The sequence below is a fragment of the Pongo pygmaeus genome, chromosome 19 (genome assembly GCF_028885625.2).
Source record: "Pongo pygmaeus isolate AG05252 chromosome 19, NHGRI_mPonPyg2-v2.0_pri, whole genome shotgun sequence".
Classification (NCBI taxonomy): Eukaryota; Metazoa; Chordata; class Mammalia; order Primates; family Hominidae; genus Pongo; species Pongo pygmaeus.
Genome location: NC_072392.2, coordinates 16743079 through 16761468, shown reverse-complemented (window position 1 = coordinate 16761468; position 18390 = coordinate 16743079). Strand labels below are relative to the sequence as shown.

General features: G+C 36.4%; 1 protein-coding gene and 1 non-coding gene across 16 annotated transcripts in view; both read left to right on the top strand.

Moving 5' to 3' along the window:
- NCOR1 (nuclear receptor corepressor 1) overlaps positions 1-18390 on the top strand; it is a 183432-nt gene that overhangs the window by 61970 nt on the left and 103072 nt on the right. For 8 of the 15 annotated variants that reach the window (XM_063656586.1, XM_063656588.1, XM_063656587.1 and 5 more), the window contains exons 7-15: positions 2335-2391; positions 3725-3777; positions 4107-4133; positions 6212-6278; positions 9161-9333; positions 10393-10483; positions 14876-15054; positions 15848-15902; positions 16650-16751. In XM_063656586.1, coding sequence (XP_063512656.1) covers positions 2335-2391; positions 3725-3777; positions 4107-4133; positions 6212-6278; positions 9161-9333; positions 10393-10483; positions 14876-15054; positions 15848-15902; positions 16650-16751 — 804 coding nt within the window. The remainder of the gene's footprint in view (positions 1-2334; positions 2392-3724; positions 3778-4106; positions 4134-6211; positions 6279-9160; positions 9334-10392; positions 10484-14875; positions 15055-15847; positions 15903-16649; positions 16752-18390) is intronic. The other 7 variants (XM_063656590.1, XM_063656592.1, XM_054456641.2 and 4 more) reach the window with 1 other exon arrangement.
- Positions 16189-16293, top strand: LOC129018445 (U6 spliceosomal RNA). The gene has a single exon (XR_008495275.1). It is a non-coding gene; the product is annotated as a U6 spliceosomal RNA (small nuclear RNA).

Below are 18390 nucleotides of genomic sequence, written 5' to 3'. Positions count from 1 at the left end.
GAATACTATTGAACAAGATCTGATCTAATAGAGAATTTAATTGGTGTTTAATTTTTATATATAGATGTTTTAATTAATTAGTATAGTGTTTCTTGGTGCACATTAGCAAAACTTGAAAACTCCTTTTGCACCTCTTCTTTCTGTTTTAACATTTCCATATTTGGTTTATTATTTATTTTATGAAGAAAACCAAATCTGAAATCTGTTTTAGTATTAGACTTGCCTTCCTGCGCTGAAGATTGTTTCTAACCCACAGCAACTATAGAAGTCATCTTTCTTTTCCTTTTTCTCTTTTATTTTTCTTTCATTTTTCTTCTCCACCCTCTCCTTTCTTTTCTCCCTCTCCCTCTTCTCCTCCCTCCCCTTTCCTTCTTTTCTTTTTTTTTTTTGAGACAGAGTTTTGCTTTGTCCCCAAGGCTGGAGTGCTGTGGCACAGTCTCGGCTCACTGCAACCTCCACCTCCCAGGTTCAAGCAATGCTCCTGCCTCAGCCTCCCAAGTAACTGGGATTACAGGCGTGAGCCACCACACTCAGCTAATTTTTGTATTTTTAGTAGAGATGGGGTTTCGCCATGTTAGCAGGCTGATGTTGAACTCCTGGCCTCAAGTGATCCACCTGCCTAGGCCTCCCAAAGTGTTGGTATTAGAGGCATGAGCCACCGCGACCTGCCTTGTTTATATTTTGACGGGTTGATTTGCAAGAGAATGTGACGTCAGAAGAAAGAAAAGGGTGATGGTAGGAAGTATATTCTGTGCCAGCACCTCTGATCATCTAGGCCAGCATCCTAGGAATTATCCACTTCTCTCTCTTTGCCGCTTCATGTATGTTGAGGTAATCACTGAAGAGCGTTAGTCCCACCTCCTAAATATTGGTCTGGTCTTGTGCTTCTTTCCTCTACCTTTATCATTAGCTTAATTTGAGCCTTCATCTCCCACATAGTTATTGAGTCTCACGCTTCAGTCTTTTCTTTCTAACCCATCTTTCATATTTTCGTCCCATTTAATGATTCTCCAAATAGAACCTTTTGATGATTTCCCACTTTATACAGAATAGCCCAAGCCTTTATTGATGTTTACATGCTTACCCGCCTGGCCCTTGCCCCATACTCTTTTCTTAGTAATATCCTACCAGAAGAGGTTTTAGATGTTCCCTTGTTAGCAATATCTTTACCCTGCTATGTTGCCCCTGCTGTCAGGTGGCCCCGTGTTTTGTGTTTTCTGCCGAGCACACTGTTACCTCAAGCCCCAGTTCAATATCATTTTCTCTAGGAAGACTTTCAAGACCCCTCATCTTCCTATGGTGGGAAGGCTTATCTTATTCATTATTTTCTTAGTGTCTAGTGAGTGCTTGGCACATAGAACATACCGAACATATGTTGAAGAATTATTTACTTCTATCTGTAGACTTAGAGTACAAATTGTAATACGAACATATGAGGGTCTTAAGTTAAAATTTTTGTTGCCAAAATATTGATAGATTAATCTTAGCAAGGGAAGATTTCTGCTAGGTAGCACTTTGGTCTGGATTATTTTACTTTTGAAAATAGCAGCTGGGTGCTGTGGCTCACACCTGTAATCCCAGAGCTTTGGGAGACTGAGATGGGGGCATTATTTGAGTCCAGGAAGTTGAGGCTGCAGTGAGCTATGATCGTGCCATTGTGTTCCAGCCTGGGCGACAGAGTGAGACCCTGTCTCAAAAAAAAAAAAAAAAAAAAGGAAATAGCATGTTACAAATACATATAATTCAGCATTTTTTAACTACTGAGCACTTTGAATAATTCAAATTAGCGGTTTTCTTTGTTGTTCAGCTATTACTAAGGATTCCTTCTAACTAGAAAATTAGCTCATCAACAGCTTTTCTTCAAAGAGATCAATGTGGCTTACCACACTAAAGAGTGGCCATTTTATGGTATTTTATTGCTTTAAGTTTCTATTAAAGATGATATGAGTTAAAGTATGTAGAATGTTTGTGGAATTTATTTCTAATAGTGAATTTTCATTCCCTCTCTCCAGTTTTTTAATATAATTATTTGCTTTTTTAAAACTTACCAATTCTTCAGGCATTGCTTTCAATACAAATGTTAAGTTTTGACTGAATTTGGTGAGGAAAGCTATGACAATACAATTTCAGAGTTTTCTATCATTGTAACTACAAATTAAGAAAAAATAAAAAATAACTGGAGCATATTTCAGCCTGTCATATAGAAGAAGGATATTTGCAAATAAGGATAAGTTCATCTATAGATTAGTCTTAGATAAATATTTCTAAATAATGATTTTGCACTTAGATAATGTAATTTTTAATTATATGATACAACAATGTCTTTATCTCCAGAAAAAAGCAGAAGAAGCTCATAAAATTTTTGAAGGTTTTGGCCCAAAAGTTGAACTGGTAAGTAAGAAATTTTTTCATTTCCAGTGATTTTTTTTTTTCTTTTTGGTGGTTGTTTTTCTTGGGATAAGATGGAATATGATCCATTTATTTTGGGATAAGAGAGATGTAGCTGAGCAGAGTTTGAGATGAAGTTTAAAGTAATGATGAGTGAATTTGGTTACCTTTGCAGACCTTTGCAGAAGCATCATCCTGAGCTTGTTTTTGCTTGAGCAGCTATTTAATCCTTCCGGGTAGAATGAGAATTAAGAACAGAATTAGAAAGCTCTTTGAACGTTACTGTTAAAATAGTGACAATGGTTAATACTCCCTAGTATTAGGGAGTATTAATACTTTGAAATTACAAATCTGTGCATAAATACACTTATGGGAAACAATGGATTTATAAACTGTATTATGGGAGTGACAGGAGATGGGATTAACAGTTACTCAGGGAATCTAAAAGTTAGGAGGTTTTGCCACAATGAAATACCATCTCATACCAGTTAGAATGGCAATCATTAAAAAGTCAGGAAACAACAGGTGCTGGAGAGGATGTGGAGAAATAGGAACACTTTTACACTGTTGGTGGGAGTGTAAACTAGTTCAACCATTGTGGAAGACAGTGTGGCAGTTCCTCAAGGATCTAGAACTGGAAATACCATTTGACCCAGCGATCCCATTACTGGATATATACCCAAAGGATTATAAATCATGCTACTGTAAAGACACATGCACACGTATGTTTGTTGTGGCACTATTCACAATAGCAAAGACTTGGAGCCAACCCAAATGTCCATCAATGATCAACTGGATTAAGAAAATGTGGCACATATACACCATGGAATACTAGCAGTCATAAAAAAGGATGAGTTCATGTCCTTTGTAGGGACATGGATGAAGCTGGAAACCATCATTCTGAGCAAACTATCGCAAGGACAGAAAACCAAACACCACATGTTCTCACTCATAGGTGGGAATTGAACAATGAGAACATTTGGACACAGGACGGGGAACATCACACACCGGGGCCTGTCGTGGGGTGGGGCATGGGGGAGGGATAGCATTAGGAGAAATACCTAATGTAAGTGACGAGTTAATTGGTGCAGCAAACCAACACAGCACATGCATACATAAGTAACAAACCTGCACGTTGTGCACATGTACCCTAGAACTTAAAGTATAATTAAAAAAATAAGTAAATAAAAAAATAAAAGTTTGGAGGTTTTGGTAGGGCATGTTATTGTGTAGATCCATTAGTACTTTACCTGTGCTTACATTAAAATTATGTTTCTTTGTCTCTTCATAGACATATGTACAACATTTTATAATAAATATTTGATTTCTTTTATAGCCACTCTATAACCAACCATCAGATACCAAGGTGTACCATGAGAACATCAAGACGTAAGTATTGATCATCTTTGGAGTTCTTCAATTAAAGACCATATATTCTATAAAGAGATCATTTTTGTTATCTGCTGACATTATTATAATATATTGTAGGTATGTTTTAGATTTGTGTAATTTGCTGTCGTTTTACTATATGTTATCTTCCTCTGGCTTCTTGGGGGTTGGGGTAACAGCTTTGAGTTTCCGAGGCCAAAAAATGAAATAAATTATTGCATAAAACTAGCTGGTTTTATAATCTGCTAGTAAAAAAGGTGGATACTTAACATTGAAATGGCTTACCTTGAGGCTTGAATTTTTTGCCTCCTGTTTTGTCTTTTTTTCAGTGGAGTACCTGCAAGGCGCATGATGAAGTAAGATAATGAAGCTTTTTCATTTAAGACTAGTGATGACACCGTCCCCCACCAAGCCACATCTGCCATTGCAAAGTAGAAGTGCCACGGATCATTTTATCATTATTCAAAATCCTATTCTAGGGAAATCCCTTCCATGACTCTTGCTAATGACGGTATTTGTAGACCCTTCTGCCATTTAATGTCCTGGTGCCTTGGAAGCGCTCAGTCACCTCGTGGGTGAGGAGGCTGCTCCAGAATGTAGTTTGCTTAGCCTTACTCATCCTAGTACCAGGCCTTTATGGATGCAGATTTTGGAATAAGAAAATAAGTGAAAAGAAAATCTAATTTCTTGATTTGATTGAAGTAAGAGAGGAAGCTAGATAGATATCTTTTTTTTAAAAAAAATTATGCTTTGAGAGAATTTTAGGTGCATTATTCTTAGTTTGTGACAAAAATGTGATATTTCTACTTTATATGTTTTATTAAGTATAACCAGAACATTATAATTATTTACTAGTATGGTTACTAATGAGCACATTGCTACTTATTTTATATATATATATATATTTACTTTTTTCTTTTTAAAAATTTCTTAACTGAGAGTATGTGCAATTATTGACTACTTTGCAGAACTGGTGGCAAATATAATTTGCATGGTAGTATGCATGAAAACAATTGAATTTGAATAATTTTAACTTTTGTTAAGTAAATGGTTCATAATAAAAGTTATGTATTTGTGAATTTTTCTGTGAGATGCTACTATGATCTTGAGAACCCTTAGAAGTAAGTTAGTCAAAACTCACATATAATATACCTTGTTTTGGAACTGCTTAGCTGTTTTAACATTTTTAAAGAGTAGAAGAGCAGATAAGATCTAATTGGCTACTTAATGACTTTTTTTTTTTTTTCCCCACAAAGCCTCAGTGTTATGTTTGTGTTGTGTCCTGTTTCTCCTGATACAGTCTGGGGAGCAGCTCTGTCCGATTTATTTCATGTCATCTACATTGCCTATTTAGTGCTCAGCACACTATCCTAGATGGATTACTGACTGGCTGACTTCATTTAAATTCCTAGGAAACATTTAAGATTGTATTTGTTGATTGTCATTTGCTTTTGAGTAACATATACTTAAAATTAGAGCAAACTGAGTATATGGTAATGCTTCCCTGTACGACACCTTTTGAAATATTTCCTCAGCTGCATGCATCTGTATGAGTCATTCAGTAGCTATTCTTTCATCACCGTCATTTGCTTTGTATGAAATAGCAAATGTACATTTTAATAATTGTTTTCATCTCTTGGCTACTTTTTCATATAGCCAGCTCCTGCTTGTCCATACTTATTTGAGTGGAGCCAGTGTCACTGTTAGTCCTGAGTGGCAGATAATCCAAAAAATTACTTCTACTTGCCTTGGCTTTGTATTTATATTTGAATAATCAGCTTGAAATCCTTTCTGGAAGTAGGTGGGGTATAAATATTTATATTTGAACCTGCATGTCATTGTTTTTGAAGGTCACAATGCTTCCAATTTAAAAAGCGATTAAGATATATTAGAAATCTTCCTGTTTTGACACATTGCCCTCCATTACTTCTTAGAGTGGATTGTGTCATTCCGTGACTGAAGAAAATCTTCTGTTTAAAGCAGAAGTCACCTATCTCTACATATGTTGGTATACATTTTCCTCGTAGAAGGGAGGTTAGCACCTGATGTAGGGAGGTAACTGTAAAAATGTTTCCTTCTCTTCTACCTCCCTTCCCCAAAGAGTAAGATGTTTATGTCACCTGAGTTGTTAAGAAGGATAAGTAACTGTAATTTTAATTTGAAAATATTTGCCTTATAATTGGATGTGCTAATTGAAAGTTAACTATTTTGTATTAAGTCTTACTATAGAATGGGAGGAACTTTAGTCAGTTCTAATTTTTGCAAAAATTATGAAGTCTTATTTTGCAGGGTAAAAAAATTAGGATTAACTTTGCTTACATCATAAATTCTTAAGTGATCTTTGCCTATTTTCCAGTGTCTCTGGAAAAAAAGTGAATGCATTATTAAATTGTGCTTTTTCTTAATGTCATGCAACCATATTTTTCTCTTCTAGAAACCAGGTGATGAGGAAAAAACTCATTTTATTTTTTAAAAGAAGAAATCATGCAAGAAAACAAAGGGTGAGGTCCTATCCTTGTTAACTGAAATTTGTACAGCTTTCCCATTCATGCTCATTTAGGCATTCACTTTCCTACTATTAATGAGAGTGGTCCTTGACTCCATCTGAGGATAAGTGCTGATTTAGAAAGTAACCATATATATATATGACTTAAATCTAATTCTAGTAACATTTTGATACCATACCTTACATTTAATATTATCAAATTAATTTCATTGGTCATCTATCTAGAACATTTTCATTTAGTCAAAATAAAATGGTGAGTAGTTTAAAAGAATATGAAAGATAATTTAGTTTCTTACGCCTCAAACAGTTGTAGGTAAGTTGCAGTCATGCTGATTAGACATTACTGTTCTTTCTTTTATTAGAAACGGGGTCAGCTAGGGTTCAGCTTTTTCAAATTCAAATGGTTTTCCATATTTTTTTATGACTTGCAGTCCAAAAGTTTTGTGGTTATATAATTTTTGTGGGAATTAAGTTATAGAAAATATAATGCCAGTGATTTTATTTTCATAATATGTTTATACTGATTTTACAGATACACTGTTAATACATTTAAACTGAAGTGTCTACTAAATAAATGCTACTCTTTAAATCGACATCAAAAGTGAACTTTGTGCCTTAAGTTAATGACCTGACAGTTTGAGTTGTAAAGCTCAAGAGTCAGCAGCTTTTATTTGGTGGAAAACGTCTAATGTTCTAATTTGCCAGTCTGGTCAGATACTATCTTAAATTACTGGTCTTGAGTTTTTTTTTTTTTTTGCCAAGAACATATAAATATCAAGTAAGAAATTAGCTCATGTATTTTTTTTTTCCTTTCCAAGTAATTTTGTTGTAATTCTGGTACTCACTAAATAAGTTCACTGGTGATGCAAACACTGTGAGGTTTGTATTTTCACCGATTTGCTTAAATATCGCTTGGCTGTGTACTCTGTCCCATATATTATTCTGCAAAGGTGAGCAAGATAGCCATATGGTTTTAGTAATTAGGGGGAGCCTAAGGTGATGGAAGTCAGACAGGTCAGTCCTAGTATTGGATCACACCGTGGTCATGGACTACGGATGACTGAGGAGGACACCTAAGGCAGATGGGAATTGTGAGGGGACATTTCAGGGGAAAACCAATTCTCTGCAAACTTGTATACGCAGAGGGAGTGGCTTAAGTGAAGGTCTGGGAACCAGAGGGAGTGTAGACTGAGCTGGCAGTGTGGTGAGAAATGAGGCTGCTGAGGGAAGCCAGAGCCAGGTTGTATACTGTCCTGGAGGTTGCATAATGTTTGGGTTTGCATTTTAAGAATTTACATTTAGCGGGGCGGGTGCAGTGGCTCACGCCTGTAATCCCAGCACTTTGGGAGGCCAAGGCGGGCAGATCACCTGAGGTCGGGAGTTTGAGACCCACCTGACCAACATGGAGAAACTCCGTCTCTGCTAAAAATACAAAATTAGCCGGGCGTGGTGGCGCATGCCTGTAAGCTCAGCTACTCAGGAGGCTGAGGCAGGAGAATGACTTGAACCCGGGAGGCGGAGGTTGCAGTGAGTGAGATCGCGCCATTGCACTCCAGCCTGGGCAACAAGAGTGAAACTCGGTCTCAAAAAAAAAAAGAATTTGCATTTGGCTACAACATTAAGAATGCATGGGAGCTATTGTTTTGATCTAGGTGAGGGATGGTGTTGGCCTGGGTTATAAGGGTAGCAGTAGAAAGGAGAAAAGGTGAAGGACACAGGAGACATATAGGAGTAATTGAGAAGTGGGAGTGGGGTGTGGTGTGGAATGTGAGAAAGATAATATTCTCTTCTCCAATGCCACTTTCTTAAGATGACCATGTTAGCAGTTTTTCATGAACCCTTCCTCACTTTCCTCTATCCATGTGTCATCAGATATGTTGACAGTTCTTTGTCCATAATGGAGGGTTCGTCTGTCTTTTCTTCTCTATTTAGAAAATGGTATCATAATTCACTTACTTCTCTAAAAGCATTAATTCTCAATTTCATGTAGTTCACTGGATTTCTGTTTTTTGTTTTGTTTTGTTTTGTTTTTGTCTGTTGCCTAGGTTGGAGTGCAGTGGTGCAATCTCGGCTCACTGCAACCTCCGCCTCCTGGGTTCAAGCGATTCTCCTGCCTCAGCCTCCCAAGTAGCTGGGACTACAGGTGCCCACCACCACGCCTGGCTAATTTTTGTATTTTTAGTAGAGACGGGGTTTCACCATGTTGGCCAGGCTGGTCTCAAACTCCTGACCTTGTGATCCACCCGCCTCGGCCTCCCAAAGTGCTGGGATTACAAGTGTGAGCCACTGCGCCCAGCCTGGATTTCTTTTTATGATAAAGTACAACCAACCATTTTCTGCCTTTTTCATACTGTCAATATGTTTATTATATAGCATTATTTATAATACCAAAAAAATGGCAATCAACCAGAACCTCCAATAATAGATTGGTTAAAGCGTGTGTGTTTTGTTTCGCAGATTGGAAGGATAACAACAAAATGTTCATATGGTTGCCTTTGGGTAATTGGTCAGATTATGAACTATTTACATGTTTGTATTTTTAATTTTCCATTTTTTTGGGACAACAATGACATAATGTTTTAAGCAAAATAAAAGTAACTGGTCAGCTACTACTAGTAGTAGGTGTCAAGTAGTTTATAAATATGCATAGTCTTAATGTTAACTAAAAAATCCAGCCAACCTGTGCTCTATGTGTTGATCTTAGTAGGAAACAGAGCTACCTTTCCTCTCTCCTCTTTCTGCTTTTCGTTCACAATTGAGTCATAAGCCAAATGCTTCTGACTTAACCTTAAGAAGTAGCATTTATTTTAAAGTATTAGGTTTGTCAGAATCAGAGTTTAGTTTAATTATTATTAATTTGCTACGGATATTTAATAGGAACAAAAAATCTGCCAGCGTTATGATCAGCTCATGGAGGCATGGGAGAAAAAAGTGGACAGAATAGAAAATAATCCTCGGAGGAAAGCTAAAGAGAGCAAAACAAGGGAATACTATGAAAAGCAGTTTCCAGAAATTCGAAAACAAAGAGAACAGCAAGAAAGATTTCAGCGGTGAGTAGTTTGATGTTTAATGACTGTGATATTTTTCTTCAAATATTTATTGTTTCTTGAAACTGATCATGAAGAAAGTTTATAAAGAATTTTTATGTTGTGGACACATAGAGGGGAACAACACATACTGGGGCCTATTGGAAGGTGGAGGGTGGAGGATGGAAGGAGGGAGAGGGATCAGGAAAAATAACTAGTGGGTACTAGGTTTAATAGCAGAGTGATGAAATAATCTTTATGACAAATCCCCATGACACAGGTTTACCTATATAACAAACTTGCACATGTACCCACGAACTTAAAAGTTAAAAGAACTTTTATGTTGAAAAGAAAACTTTATTATCAACCAGTAAACATTATGTCTTAGTAAATTTAATTTTTTATATTATCCTGTTGAATCTAAATGTAAGTGATTACTTTGAAATTAATTCTGAAGGTCCTAAAAGTATTACATCCTTTGGAAATGACAGTGAGTAAGAACAGACCTAAATATCCTTTAGTCCTTCATTACCAACATATTCAAACTATATTCAGTTGATGGCCAATTAAGAAATTCTTTGATAGATTCTGATTTGTTTTACTTTTAGCGAACAGATATTTTACAAAGATTTTAAAAGCTTTAGTTTTCTTTTTTATTGTCTCATGTAAGAGTCATGTAAACCCCTTAACTCACAATTAAATTTTTGTAAGGGATGTTGGTTGAGTTTTTTCTCTCCTTTTAAAAATGTTTCATGTATTTTTCTAAGTCTACTACAGGGCAAAGAATGCCATTTGAAATGGAAATGGCATCAATAATTATGATTTTCCAGAAGTTTTCCCTAACTAGTTCTGCCATTTGAACTTGAACATGTAACCTTCAAATCTCAATCGTAACATTTAAATTGTTATTAATAGGTGACACAGCATATTACTTAAAAGTATATACTCAATAGTATTTTACGTTTCTTCTCTTAACTTGGTTAAAAAGTTCCATTCAGAAAAGTAATCTATAGTTAATTTAATTGATATGTCTTCTTTATATAAGGTCTTTAAATATATTTTTAATTTCTCCCTCATGTTTAGAGTTGGGCAGAGGGGAGCTGGTCTTTCAGCCACCATTGCTAGGAGTGAGCATGAGATTTCTGAAATTATTGATGGGCTCTCTGAGCAGGAGGTAAGAAAATAAATTTAATTCAAGTTAATTGGTTAATTATTAAAGCATTTTAACTCTGTAGGAGCTAAGGGTTTATTTGTATGTAAATGTGGGAACTTTATTGAGTGCTAGAGTTTAGACTGTCAAAGATTTGAGTGTCTGTTAAAGGGTTTTTAAACGAGGCAGTCACACGATCATACTGGAATTTTATAAAGATGGCTTTGGCAGCAAGGAGACCTGGAGAGAGGTGAGGAGGCTGTTAGGATAAAAATAAGGTTCTGAGTCAGGGCAACGGTGGTAGGGATGTATAGGAGAGTGTAATAGAAAGGTAGAATGGACAGGCCAAGATGGATGGGATGTGGGAGATGAGAAAGAGGAAGAATAGAATGTGACTCCCTTGTTTCTAGGTTAGAGAAGTAAGCTGGTGGTGCCATTTCCTAAAGTAGCAAAGGAGCATGTATTTTACAAATGGCAGTATGTTCCTCAAAGGGTGTTGTCTAGCAAGTGAACCTGGGAGAGAGTTGAACTGGGGATGGTTAGATATCAGAGTCATCTGTATGCAGGTGATATAGTCCCAGGCAAGTATGGTAACACATGAAGTGAAAGGGGCAGGTGAATGAGAATATAGAGATTAAGTTTATATATGGAGGAGATTCATCTATGAACAAGAATGCCATTTCACTAATTTTTAAGGTGAAGAAACTCTGTTGTAGCAAGTGGCATTACTTTGTTTTTCAGGCATTTCCTTGCCTGTATAAAGAGCAGAATTAATAAAATTATGAAACAGGTAGTAGAGACCAAGGTATATGTTTGACAAATATATCTTCAGACCCAAAAGCAGTATTTCCTCCCTTGTGAAGCTTCCTCACTCACTTTCCCAAAACAGAACTCAATGTCTAGTTAGTCTCAGTTTACATTTATTTCTGTTGTGTTTCTGTTTAATAAATATTTATGATCAGCTAAAGTGTCATCTTCATGAGTGTGGTTATTATAAACCTTTGGGTCAGGCTATCTTTGAGTTCCTGTTGCCTAATGTTTAATTGGATATTAATAAATAAATGCAGAATAAGAATAAATTTCCATTTCTAACATTGAATCTTTTTAGCCCTGTTCAAACTCTCAAGATTTTTCCAAAAGCCATCTACTATTGACTGAGTTTTGCTAGTTTTGATTTTATTATATGGCTTTTCTTAAACCTCATCTCAAAATCTTGTTTATTTGAAATAGTGGCCTTAAGTAATGATCAAAGATATTTTTTACCATGCTTTATACTTCAAAATAAATGTTAAGTAGACTTAAATATACAGTTAATACTCGATTTGCAAAATTAAGTGGAGTAAAGTGAATTTAATCTAAAATGTTCAATGATTTAGAAATAATTTAGATAAGTAAAATTCCTGTTTTCATACTACTTAGCACATTTAGAAGTAAAAAGCAGTGTCATGACTTCCTCTGCTCTACCCTTTACTACTACTTAACCTAGCCAGTTTTTTTTCCCCTCTTTCTATGGATATTGTTGGTTTAGGTTGTGGTGGACTAACTACATCTTTGGTTTTTGAGGAGGGAGAGTTTGAGGGGTAGTTACTACTTAAAATTGCCAATTGTGATAAGCACCTCATATGTATTATTTAAACTATGAAAATTCTGTGAAATGGAGGCTATAATTAATGGCTGTTTTGCAAGTTAAGAAAGTAAAGCCCAGCTGCAGGTTAAATAATTTGCCCAAGGTCACAAATTAATAAATAGTGGAGCCAGATACTCAACCCAGGCAGTCTGACTCTGGAACTGTGTGTTCTTTTCCATATCTGTATTCAATCAAGTCTATTCTTTCAACAAATATTTATAGCCTATTATGTGCCAAACTTTCCTTTAAGCATTGGGAATACAGTGGTGAATTAAACCATCAAGTTGCTTGATCTCAGGAAAAATTACTTGTGAGACAGTTGCAGTAAGTTTTTCTCCAGGATGAAAAAATAGCCTATTTGTACGGAGTTTGTCTTTGTGTTGATATATGTTGTAGGATTCTGTCAGTATTTGATTATGATACCCTGTTTTGCATTCATAACTAAATAAAAGTATATAGTATGCTCTTATAAGTTACTGTGTTTCAGAATTCTAGTTAAACTAGTCCTGAAGGAGGTATAGAACTATATAAACTATATCTCAGAGTTCCTTAAACCATTTTACTTCTCAGATTGTTCTTATACTGATCGAAATAGACTTCTACAGGTGGTTTTTCTTTCCTTATTTCTGATATTCTCCTTTCCCAAAGAGAGGATTCAAAGGCGATTTTTGGTGCATTGAAATACATAACTCTTTAGCGACAATTACAATATTTAGTCAGAGGTATATCCCACACTCAAGCTTTTCAGTGCATTGTTATGTGATTTCAGGATCTTAGCCATTTCTAGAGACACCTTTGAGTTATCAGAGTTCCAGAGCATACCAGCTTCACTGTGCCCAGATTCCCGGAGATGTACTTCTTTTGGAATACATTTATGATGTTATCCTTGCTAAATTTTATCTCAAGCCCTAAATACATATTGCACATAATATTGCATAATATCAGGACAAGTGAATTTTCCTTTTCTTTTTTTTTTTGAGATAAGAGTCTTACTCTGTCACCCAGGCTGGAGTGCAATGGTGTGACTTTGGCTTGCTGCATCCTTCACCCTTAACCTTCCGGGCTCAAGTGATCCTCCCACCTCAGTCTCCTGAATAGCTGGGAATACTGGTACACCGCTGCGCCCAGCTAACTTTTTGTGTGTGTGTTTGTTTGTTTGTTTGAGATGGCGTCTCGCTCTGTCAGCCAGACTGGAATGCAGTGGCACAATCTTGGCTCACTGCAACCTCCGCGTCCCAGGTTCAAGCGATTCTACTCCCTCAGCCTCCCGAGTAGCTGGGACTACAGGTGCATGCCAGCACACCCAGCTAATTTTTGTATATTTAGTAGAAACAGGGTTTTGCCATGTTGGCCAAGCTGCTCTCAAACTCCTGACCTCAGGTGATCCACCTGCCTTGGCCTCCCAAAGTGCTGGGATTACAGGTGTGAGCCCCCACCTGGCTTCTCACTTAGCTAATTAAAAAAAATTATTTTGTAGAGATGGGGTCTCACTATACTGCCCAGATTAGACTTGGACTCCTGGGCTCAAGCAGTCCTCCTGCCTTGGCCTCCAAAAGTGCTGGGATTACAAGCGTGAGCCACTGTGCCCAGCAATTTTTCATATCTTTTGTAGCAGTATATTCAAGAGCTTTAAAACATAACCACTTACTCTATATTGCTTTTAAAATTACCTCTAAAGTACATGATTGAAATAACATTCAGCCCTTGGTATATGTAGCCATTATTTCTACAATGACGAGTAAATCTCTGTTAAATTTCTTTATTTGCTCTTTGACTGATTCCATGAGGAAACATCTGTAAGTACATGATTGAAATGACATCAGCCCTTGGAATATGTAGCCATTATTTCTACAATGACGAGTAAATCTCTGTTAAATTTCTTTATTTGCTCTTTGACTGATTCCATGAGGAGACATTTGTAAGCATCTAAAATTAGTTTATGTATTGAGGTAATTTCAATCTAATGTGTAATTTCAGTCTAAACACTATGGTGTTCAAACTGATTGAGAGTGTCCCAGGAAATTAGAGGCTTTGTAAGGACTTGACTATTAGGCAGTATCCACTTTTATGAGGAAAATTTTTAGGGAAATACCTTTTCTTATATTTGGGTAAATACTTATAATTTGGGTAAAAGCTTTTAAATATAAGTTTCTACTTACAAATTTCCTCAGTTAAACTTTGGGAAAAATAAGTTCTGCATGTGTAACAAAGTTTTAGTTGAAACAAGCTTCATTTCTAAGAATAACAACCTTAAATTTTCAATGGAAAGATGATGTAAAATTAGCAAGAAGCGTTAATAGTAAAGTGAGTTTAATTTAAAATCACTGACTTAAATTTTGATGCCTGTTTGCTTATTTTTCTATTTATTGTTCTCTAATATGACGGTAAAAGTTGTTCTCTAGAACAATGTTGAGACTTTAAAAAATGAGACTAATATGATAATTAAATGCTCCATAAGGTCACCACTTCAGTGAATTTGACATTACTTTTTATCTTCCAGGTCTAAAATTTTATTATGTTAAGTATCAGCTTAGTTTAAGAAAAGAATTCTTCTCAAAGGAGTAGATTATTTAAGAAATGATATGGATATTCTCTGCCTCTGTAATTCATACAGTGAATATTTATTAGATATATGAGTAATTATTGTATGTTAGATGCCGTGGTATACACTGCTATTGTTATTAAACTGCATACATGGTTTTTTAGTGTATATTAAGAGCATTGGTCCATGGCCCTCCTTAAATTTCTAGTTTATGTTTTATTCTAAGTAAATCGTATTTTTTTTCCAGAATAATGAGAAACAAATGCGGCAGCTATCTGTGATTCCACCTATGATGTTTGATGCAGAACAAAGACGAGTCAAGTTCATTAACATGAATGGGCTTATGGAGGACCCTATGAAAGTTTATAAAGATAGGCAGTTTATGAATGTTTGGACTGACCATGAAAAGGAGATCTTTAAGGACAAGTAATTTATATTTTAAATTATTCTCTAATAGACATCTACATAAGTTAGTAAAAAGTATTTGGCATTTCCTTGTAAATTGAACTGTTTTCACAAAAACTTGGTCCCATTTTGGTGTTTGAATCAATACTGTGAAAAGTAGAGAATATTGATCTTCCTGTAAGTTTATAGGTGGGAAAAGAGGTAACAGATAAGAACTGGGGTTATGGAGTCATGTTAAGAGTGGTTCCCAAACTTGGGTGCTGTCTGAACTTTTGGGGAGCTTTTATAAAGTACAGATTTCTATGTATTACCATGGACTAATCATTTCCTGGTGTATGGTGCCCAGAAATCTGTGCCCTTTAAAAGTCTCCAGTGATTCTACAATTGTTCCTCAGATTGGCAGTTAGAAAGCCCTATACATAGTATTTCTCTTCTGTTTTTTTTGAGACGGGGTCTCGCTCTGTCGCTTAAGTTGGAGTCCAGTGTTGTGATCTCGGCTCACTGCAACCTCTGCCTCCCGGGTTCAAGCGATTCTCCTGCCTCAGCTTCCCGAGTAGGTGGGACTACAGGCATGTGCCACCATCCCCGGCTAATTTTTGTATTTTTAGTAGAGATGGGGTTCTGCCATGTTGGTCAGGCTGGTCTTGAACTCCTGACCTCAAGTGATCCACCTGCTTCGGCCTCCCAAAGTGCTGGGATTACAGGCATGAGCCACCACGCCCAGCCTATACATAGTATTTCTTTTCCCAAGTTTTTTTTTTTGGTTGTTGAAATGTTTGTGTGCAAGTGTGTTTTTGTTTTCGTTTTCACTCAGGTTTATCCAGCATCCAAAAAACTTTGGACTAATTGCATCATATTTGGAGAGGAAGGTAAGATATGGTTTGCATTGGGAATGTTTGTAGGTTTGTGATGGTTGTTACTTTGAAATTCTTGTGCTCTGACACATATAAGTAGTTAACTAGAACCAATTTTAAAAAGACTGCGAAGAGTCTCATGTGATTAATGTAATGATAATTACAATTATAAGAGAAATCTTAACACAGAACACAGAACTAAATGGTTAATGAAAGATGACCTGATTTTTATTTCCCTAAAAACACATAGATTACAATGCTTTTGGAACCTCATTAAATTTCTAATTAAAATATCAGTCTCGTGCTCGCTTCAGCAGCACATAATACTAAAATTGGAACGATGCAGAGATTAGCATGGCCCCTGCGCAAGGATGACAAGCAAATGTGTGAATCATTCCATATTTAATATAAAGTTGATTTTAATGTTTTTGAACAAAACATTTAAAGACATTTTTAAAATTTGCATGTATGTAATCAGAAAGGGAATTTACTTGTTAATAGGAAAATATTTGAATGTTTCTGATAGTTCCTGGCATCTTTCACATAATTTGGATTAACAACTGTAACTGTCTGTTAAAATAGTACCTATAATGTAAATAGTTTTAGAGCCTAGATACGCCTTAAAATGCTAGCAATGTATGTTGTTCTTTTTCTTTAATTTTACTTTGAGAATACCAGAGATTTTCCTTGAAAGTAATATTTAATTGAAAAAATTTCTTTATTTCATTGGATCCTCAAAAATAATTGTTTTATTTCTTACAGAGTGTTCCTGACTGTGTTTTATATTACTATTTAACCAAGAAAAATGAGAATTATAAAGCCCTAGTCAGAAGGAATTATGGGAAACGCAGAGGCAGAAACCAGGTGTGTTTTCTTACTGTATGGAAGATATTTCAGGATTGGGGGAAATAGGCAAGCAAAAAGTGTTAAAACAGAAGTCCTGCCCTTAGTGTGTAGTTTAAACATTGATGTTTCTGTTAAATTAATGAGGATGTTATAATTATTTTGAAGTTATATTTATGTATTTATTATATCTTGTATTTCAAATATATTTTAAGTTTCTAGTGTGATAAAATTAATTAGAAAAGTTTTATACCATTCTGTCATCTGAGTCATGCATTTCAGTGTCAGCAATAATCATATAATTAAATATGAAGCCATTAATACTTTTAATACACTATCTTTAGCCAGTCTGTTTATCTGAGGAGGGGTCACGTAGAGTAAGGGAGAGAAATACAACATGGTACCTTGATTAGAGATTCTTTACAAAAACCTGGAACCTGATTTTGTTTCATATTAACTTCATTTGTGGAGTTCAGATAGTTTAATTTCTTTCTTTCTTTTTTTTTTTTGAAACAGTCTTGCTCTGTTGCCCAGGGTGGAGTGCAGTTGTGCTATCTTGGCTCACTGCAACCTCCGCCTCCTGGGTTCAAGCGATTCTCCTGCCTCAGCCTCCTGAGTAGCTGGGACTACAGGCACCTGCCACCATCCCGGCTAATTTTTTGTATTTTTAGTAGAGATGGGGTTTCACCATGTTGGCCAGGATGGTCTCAATCTCCTGACTTCCATGATCCACCTGCCTTGGCCTCCCAGGGTGCTGGGATTACAGGCATGAGCCACCACGCCCAGCCTAGATAGTTTAATTTCTAAAAAACACTTTTTCTGTCTGGGTGTGGTGGCTCACGCCTGTAATCCCCATACTTTGGGAGGCTGGGGCCAGAGCATCGCCTGAGCCCAGGAGTTCAAGACCAGCCTAGGCAACATAGCAAGACCCATCCCGTCTTTACAAAATAATAGAAAAAATTAGCCGGGCATGATGGCGCATGCCTGTAGTCCTAGATACATGTGAGGCTGAGTTGGGAGGATGGCTTGAGCCTGGAAAGTCGAGGCTGCAGTGAGCCTTGATTGTGCCATTGCACTCCAGCCTGAGTGACAGAGCAAGACCTCTGTCTCCAAAAAATAAAAAAGACACTTTTACTAAAGGTAGTTTTCCACAAGTATAAAACTGAAAAAGGTTAGTTTTCACAGTTGCAATTCAGTAATTTCAAAATGATTTTCCCCAAAATAACTGATCAGCAGCTGCCATAGCTCACAGGTGCTTACCAGATAGACTGCTGCGCTACTGCCACCACCACAGTTAATATGGAGGCTTTTGCTGTCTACACCCAGATAGATATTACAATAAGGACTTGCATGCATGAGCTCCGACACTGCAACGATTCATTAGCATTATCAAATCTCTTCTGGTTTTCCCACTCAGCCACCCTTTTGTTGGGGTGGGGTCTTACTCCCTTTCTTTGTTTGATAGCCCCTGGTTACTAGATATAGGTTATTGACCCAGTTCTCTCAGTGTTCACAGCTATAACCTTTTTATGTTTTCTGGGTCATTATTTCCCACAGAACACCACCACCCCACATGTTGTGATTACATGCTCTTTGGAAACAGTATTTCTTGTTTAAAAAAGTATAGCGAGTGTTTCATGAGTCAACTGTGTAAAATGCT